We start from the raw sequence: 7,833 nt of genomic DNA on the forward strand, positions 1-7,833 counted from the left end.
GGACAACACCCAAACCCCTGCTGTGAAGAGCAGGGAAAGCAAAGGATATCTGACAGGCTGGGCTTTACATGGACATGCATCGGGCCTATGAGTGTTATCAGTTCCCCTAGTCCTTCCTTGCAGAATGGGAAGTACATACTGCTACTGTGGCATCAGTATCTATGGGAAGCTGACAATATATCTTGATTTTATAGGTTCACAGCTAGGAGTTTGCTTTGCATATTATAGATGGGACTTTAAAATTCTGAAGTAATGATGTATGAAGAAAAAGTTCAGGAAGCAAGCATAAAATCAGACAGTTTCAACTTAAATTATGTGTCTCCCTAAAACACATATAACAGGTTAATCTTCAGTGTGTCACATTAAGAACATGGAGAGTAAACCCAACTTTGCCGTTTAGAGATAGGGCCCCTATGAACTGAGTAGGAGTAAGGAAGGTAAGGACCTACATGGTCTAAAATGGATGGGTTTGTAGAAAAGAGACTGGCCAGAGGGAAAACACAGACATACTTTGTCTCTCCCTTTGTGAAGGTTTGTGCTACCTTACGGCTTCACAACAAGAGCTACATTATGACAGGATATCCCTTGATCTTGGGCCAGAACCCTGTACTCAAATATAGCTTTTTCTTTTAAAATGCACACAGCTGTGCTGTTGTGTTATCAGCAGCAGAAGATGATCTAATCCATATAGCAGTTTTGATATGACCCACGTTCCCATGAGAGACATTTGTGACAGATCCAAGCAACTCCAGCAGTGCCAGCAAGGCACATATTCCAACCACAAGCGTCATTAACATAGCCAAGCAACTTAGCAACTTGAGAAGATCAGTTTCCCTCGACCTGGGTCTTTTTTTTTTTTTCCGCACGACAAAGCTTTATTCATCCTCAGCGACTTAAGAAAGGCAAGCTCACTGGCGCTTCACTTGAGTATGCTGTCATCTTGAGCTTCGGCCCGTTCTCTTTCAATCCGTTTCAGCTCATCTAGTCTCTTCTTTTCCTCCGCTGCCACCCTCCTCTCCTCCTCTGCCCGGGGCTTTAGGTAACTATAGCACTTGGCGCCGTAGGCCATGCCAAGGACAAGGGCTGAGTATCGGCCGAGCTTGATGAGCGGAGAGACCTGAACTGGGGGCACCATCTTGTCCGTGACCTTCGCGCCGGAAGCTTAACTCGACCTGGGTCTTGATATATAAGAACTTTGATATATATATATGGACCAGGTAGGGTCCCTGTTTTCTTAATGCCTAGGTTTCTACATTCTTTCTCCCTTTGTAAACAGAGAAATGGACTGAAATAAGATATACCCAGTCGTTTGAGTAAGAAGGAATTTAGAACATTTGGTGGATAAAATTTGGACTTTGATCTTCAGTACAAAGCTTCTAATTTTCAAGTTATTTGGTAAAAACATCCTGCCAATTATTTCCCATTATTTGATGATCACAAATGTGGGAGAACAGGTTTCCCGGGAAAACAGGCTCTGAAATAGAGTGCTACCTGCAGATGTTTTATTTTCAAGGAACAGTGCCTATGACAGTGAAGATGGCAAGGTTAGGAAGAAGGAAAAATGATGATGAGCCAATTCTTTGGGAATCTCAGGAGCCAGGGTGAACTTTAGAGCTGTGTTAAATTAAGAATGGATAGTTAAGCCATTGAATCCTGAAAGCATCAGTAACTCGATACATACTGCTTCCAGAGAGGAGAATCTAAGCTTTTAGAGGCCAGAGAAGGAATGTCCTGTAAGAGTCAGAACACTGCTGACACATGCGAAAACAAGTGTCAGTTCTGAGGGTGAACGACATGTGTAATCTATTCCAGTGGTCATTCTGGACTCTTCTGTTTCCTCACAAAGGAATTAACCAAGCCAGCTCAGCTGTCTAAACCCCTGTTTCCTTTGACTTACTTTCTAAGTAATGTATATGCTGTATGGTTTAATAGAAAGGAGAGCTGTAACTATAAAATGTATTGGTAAATTAACTGTCATTATAAAAAAAACTGGGAAAAACTTAAAAAAAGGAAAGTCGTTGAAGCTGCATTCAGCCTCCATACTGTATTCTTTATGGGTAGAGACAAGCATTTGTTAAGTGTACACAATGTCTTACAAGTTGTGTTATTCAAATATATTCCTTCTTATCCATACCATATTTCTGCTAGGTAGTTTCTACGGCCATTCTGTAAGTGGGAAAGCTGGAATTCACAGAAGTGATCTGTGCTCAGGCCTCAAAGCCAGTAAGTGGTTAAGTGGGAGTCAATACCAAAGTCCACTTGATTTGACCCTCAAACCTGCCCTCAAGTACTGAAGCACAACACTTGTATAACCCAAAACAGGGTACCACACTGAGTAATGCCACTGCAGGTTTCCCCCAGCATAACCTTGACATGTTAACTGGTGCAGGACTGTATGCTGGTTTAGCAGCACAGATCACTTATGATCCTGCTGTTTATGCTCAGCTGCAGTAAAGCACAGAAAGCTCTACCTAACAAAGGAGCAGGGGAACTGCTGTCTAAGGCCCTTCAAGGACTTTCAGAGTCTCACTCTGAGTTGGCTGACCACCAGTTACACCTGGGAAGTTGTATTTTTGGGGTTGTGGGCTCAGGTATGCAGGTCATAAAGCAATTAGCCTTGGAAACTACTAACAAATAGTGTCAAGAGGATATATGCCCCCTTATAAATAGTAATTTAAATGACTTTATTGGTTGTGTGGAGACTTTAGTGGCAATCACGTGTGGGTCAGGTAATTGTTTCTGCCCTTAGGGAGAGTCAGGTGGAGCTAGATCAAGTAACTGCAAGAGGTCAGGACTACAAAAAGGAATTGCCCTGTGGGTAAAGGGAAGGTTAGTCAACCCCAGGAAAAAGCCAGGTTTGGCGGCACAAGCCTTTAATCCCAGCACTTGGGGAGGCCGAGGTCGGGCAGGTATCTGTGAGTTCAAGACCAGCCTGGTTGAAGCTATAAGTTCCAAAAGGCTAGAAGCAGGACACGTAGTGCCATCCTCTTTTTCCTGGAATACTCCTATCTTTGTAATTAAGAATGATTTCAAAAATTGCTTGGAGACCTCATTTGGGTCCAGCCCAGTCTGGGAATTGCTACTGGAGTCTTAAAAGCACTTTTTGACAGGGGAATCCAGATGCAACCTCCTTTTGTAAGTTGACACTTCAGACAAGGCAATGTATTACTTTAATTGAGGAAAAGTTTGCCTTTGCTCATATTCATTATAGTCAACCGCTGCTGTTGATAATTTTTCCCTCTCAGCATAGTGCTACTGGAGTTTTTTGGCAGTAAGGACCCATCCTATGGGTACATGAACATGTGTCACCTGTAAAAATTGTTGCCAGGCGGTGGTGGCGCAAGCCTTTAATCCCAGCACTTGGGAGGCAGAGTCAGGAGGATCTCTGTGAGTTCAAGGCCAGCATGGTCTACAAGAGCTAGTTCCAGGACAGGCTCCAAAACCACAGAGAAACCCTGTCTCGAAAAACCAAAAAAAAAAAAAGGTGGCTGGAGAGATGGCTCAGAGGAATAGAGCACTGGCTGCTCTTCCAGAGGTCCTGAGTTCAATTCCCAGCAACCCCATGGTGGCTCACAATCCAGTGTCCTCTTCTGTACTGCAGGATACATGAAGGAAGAAACCTATATACATAATAAATAAAAATCTTTTTAAAAAAATTGTTATCTCGTATCCATCTACTGTGCTACATGTTATTCAGAAAGGGTACAAACTTAGTTAGCAAGCCTTTGGAATGTTACCTGATAAGGTTATTACACCTAATACTCAGGCAGAAATAACTTGGCTGCAAAATTTTGCTAAAGATTGGACCCTGATTTTATGCATTAATCCCTGCAGGTTTTCCCCAGCATAACCTTGTTATTATCCTTCTGATAAGTTGATCCCCTTTTTTAAAAAATCACCTGGTATGCTTTTTTTTTTGGTTTTTCGAGACAGGGTTTCTCTGTGGCTTTGGAGCCTGTCCTGGAACTCGCTCTTGTAGACCAGGCTGGTCTCGAACTCACAGAGATTCACCTGCCTCTGCCTCCCAAGTGCTGGGATTAAAGGCGTGCGCCACCACCGCCCGGCACCTGGTATGCTTTTTAAAGTCATTTTTTTTGCAACCTCTGGCAGGGGCACGGAATGTGTTTGCTGATAGGTCTTCCACCGGGCGAGCTGTGGTGGCCTCCCCTCCTGATTTTTTTTTTTTTTTTTTTTTTTGGTTTTTCGAGACAGGGTTTCTCTGTGGTTTTGGAGCCTGTCCTGGAACTAGCTCTTGTAGACCAGGCTGGTCTCGAACTCACAGAGATCTGCCTGCCTCTGCCTCCCAAGTGCTGGGATTAATCCCCTCCTGATTTTGATATTCAGCCTGTTAATGCTAAATCTGCTCAGGTGGCTGAACTGATCGCCTTACAAATGGCCTTAGAGAAATATGCTGATATTCCTTTTAACCTTTTTACTGACAGTCAATATATAAGCAAAATTCTTGCTCCTTTGGAAACTGCAACTGAAAATATTTGTAATAGTTCACGTTGGCATCTTGCATGCTGACCAGTATCTAGGTCACACTGGCTCATTGGTTATGTTGTCAAACGTTAACTCTGCCTGTAACAGCATTATTATGAACATATATATATATAGTTTGTCATACCCATTTACAACATTTAAGTACATACATAGTTTCTTAAGGTGAAAAAATTATTTTAAATATTTAACCTCTTTATACTTGATTAAGGATTACAATAAATCTGAATAATAATTACTGATTTTCTAACACATGGTATGCGATGGTTTAGATGTTAGATGGACATCAGTAACTACAACAACATCTTCGGTCTCACCATGATCATCCCCTATGAGGAATGACAGAGAACAATGGGGCATATAATGTTAGCTATAATTGTAGGCTATTTCAAACACTATGAAAAACAGCAGTTTGGGGTAGAGTATGAACAAGCAGCAGATGCTTCAAGCAAGGTGGTGAGGAAAGGCTTACAGAGATGATACTTGACAAGGGTTCCAAAGGAGAGGGGACATACACAATGCTGATGGGTTTAAACAATGGCAGTAGTAAGTTCTTGAGGTGGTAGTTTAGTTGGCAGTTTGAGGAATAGAAAAGACCCCTGTGTGATGATGACCAAATGAGTAAAGAAGAATGTGTCAGCATACTGGATTAGGGAGGCATGGCTGACCCCACAGTCCCAGAGCTATAAAATTGGAAGGTTTTGACCAGTTGAACAATGTGACCTAATGAAATACACACATCTTTCTTTGGCTTTTCAGATTAATTGCTATAGGATAAGAAGACAAGGCAGAGAGACCAGGAAGGCTATTGTTCTTCTCTATATGGGAAAAAAGATATGAATCAAAGTAGCTGTAGGGTGTGTGTGTGTGTGTGTGTGTGTGTGTGTGTGTAGAGGGTGTGGAATATGTATGGTGTTGCTTAGAGTTTAAAGAGAGAATTTGCAAATTTCCTAAGAGCTTGGGGAAAGAATGGAGAAAGTACTAAAGAATACTTTTCTCTCTCTCTTTGTGTGTGTGTGTTTGTGTGTGTACATGTTTGAGGGAGAGGGAGAGAGATTTGAAGAATAAGACTTGTAGACACATACCTACTACCCGTTAAGATGAAAAAATTAGTTAGGGTAGACTTGAGCATGTGTGAGGACTTCAGCTCCTGAGTGGGCCTGTTGAGTAGATTTGTACATTACATGATATGGCATCAAATATATGTACCACCACAATCAATCCAAAAACCAAAATGTTTTAAAGAGAAGTTGATTATTCCCACTTTCCTGATGAGAAATTATTGAGCAATCTTCAGAGTCTTGTCCTAATTGGCACATCCAGTCTAGTTTAATTTGATATTGAGACAAGCAATTTCTGCATGTTCTGTTGTGCCCTGTCAGACTTTTCTCCATTAGCTATTCTACAGTCTGTACCATAGCAATAAATAATAATGGCAGACAAATGGGAACAGGTTTCTACTGTCCTCACAATGATCATAACTTGAATCACTTTCTGTTGACCCATTTACAGTTGTTTCAAGGTTCTTCAAATTCTCTTTTGTTTTGTTTTATTGTTTTAGAATCCTAAGTTTCTTGTTTCAATTATGAAAAATAAAATTCTGACATTATTATTTTCATGGATGTATGACCTTATTTGAATATTCTCAACCATTCCTAATTCAGAGGAAGACAGGAAAGAGAGCAGACTGAGGTCTTCTCTTTGCCCTCTCTGAACCTAGTAAAGAACCCAGTTTTGTTGCTACCCTCAAATTGCATAATCTTGTGGATTTTACTTTGTGCTTATAAGAGTTGGTTTTATTATCTGGAAAATGAGGTTAATTACAGTACTTACTAAATTTTTATAGAAAAATTATAAAACACTTAATATAGTATGACTACATAGAAATGCTTCATGAAATATTAGTCATCAAAAAACTATTTTAAGAGGCAAATTTACTTCCCTAATATCATTTTACTTCTTTCTTTGAACTTTTCACTTCCTCTGAAATCTACATTGTAGTTATAATTTCTGTGTGAAACAGGAACTAACCAAGAGCATCAGATCAGGGTTCCTTAAGAAAAACCAGGGTAGCCAGGCGGTGGTGGCGCACGCCTTTAATCCCAGCACTTGGGAGGCAGAGGCAGGCAGATCTCTGTGAGTTCGAAACCAGCCTGGTCTACAAGAGCTAGTTCCAGGACAGGCTCCAAAGCCACAGAGAAACCCTGTCTCGAAAAACCAAAAAAAAAAAAAAAAAAGAAAAGAAAAGAAAAACCAGGGTAAAGCCCAATTTCTATGCTGTTGTAGGGTAATCTGGGCTCCTATAATAACACAGGCATCTTTCCATTTGGATGTGGATTTACCATAGTCAGCAGCTAGAATGAAATGAAGGGATTTTAAAAAAGCAAGATAAGGAAAAGGAAGAAAGAAGTATGTGGAAAGGGAAAGAGGAGTAGAGTGACCTTGTAGGATGTGAATATAGATGTAGAGCAGAAGGGGAGAAGATAAGTGGTGTGGAGTAGTCGGGGGAGGAATGAGAAAGGAGGAGAAAATATGATGGGGAAAATGAAGCAAAACCAATGGAAAAGATGACAGATGCATTAAGAAACTGGCATAGCCGGGCGGTGGTGGCGCACGCCTTTAATCCCAGCACTTGGGAGGCAGAGGCAGGTGAATCTCTGTGAGTTCGAGACCAGCCTGGTCTACAAGAGCTAGTTCCAGGAGAGGCTCCAAAGCCACAGAGAAACCCTGTCTGGAAAAACCGAAAAAAAAAAGAGAAACTGGCATATACAGTAGATGACTATTGTATGGTGTTTATGCTTCAAAGATATTTGCACTGTAAGTTATAGCTGGAAGAGAACATTACAAATTCAAAATTGGAGCTTCTGAGAAAGCAGCCATCTAGACTTCTGGACTCCTTAACTACAAAATGTGAAAGGTGAGCCCTCAGGATTACAATTTCATGACATAATCAAAGCATCTAAGGTTTTTTTTTTTTTTGGTTTTTCGAGACAGGGTTTCTCTGTGGTTTTGGAGCCTGTCCTGGAACTAGCTCTTGTAGACCAGGCTGGTCTCGAACTCACAGAGATCCGCCTGCCTCTGCCTCCCGAATGCTGGGATTAAAGGTGTGCGCTACCACTGCCCGGCTAGCATCTAAGAATTTAAAGCATCCACTGTGCTTCCAAGTTTTATATTAAGGCACTTGGGAAGGGGGAAACCTCAACTGAGAAAATGTTTCTATGAGATTGGGCTTTATGAATCCTGTGGAGCATTTTCTTAATTAGTAAATGAAGTCGGCACAATGATTGTGCTCAGTGCATTGTGGGTTGTTCTACCCATGGCCTAGTGGTCTTA

The 7,833-nt window shown here is 41.4% G+C and overlaps 1 protein-coding gene across 1 annotated transcript; it reads right to left on the minus strand.

Annotated features, from left to right (window-relative positions):
- Positions 1-867: 867 nt before the first annotated feature.
- On the minus strand, positions 868-1,162 carry LOC130885315 (ATP synthase subunit e, mitochondrial-like). The gene has a single exon (XM_057786808.1). The coding sequence runs from the start codon at positions 1,133-1,135 to the stop codon at positions 920-922; it is 216 nt and encodes a 71-aa protein (XP_057642791.1). The 5' UTR covers positions 1,136-1,162; the 3' UTR covers positions 868-919.
- Positions 1,163-7,833: the final 6,671 nt, after the last annotated feature.

The sequence above is a fragment of the Chionomys nivalis genome, chromosome 12 (genome assembly GCF_950005125.1).
Source record: "Chionomys nivalis chromosome 12, mChiNiv1.1, whole genome shotgun sequence".
In the NCBI taxonomy this organism is placed as follows: Eukaryota; Metazoa; Chordata; class Mammalia; order Rodentia; family Cricetidae; genus Chionomys; species Chionomys nivalis.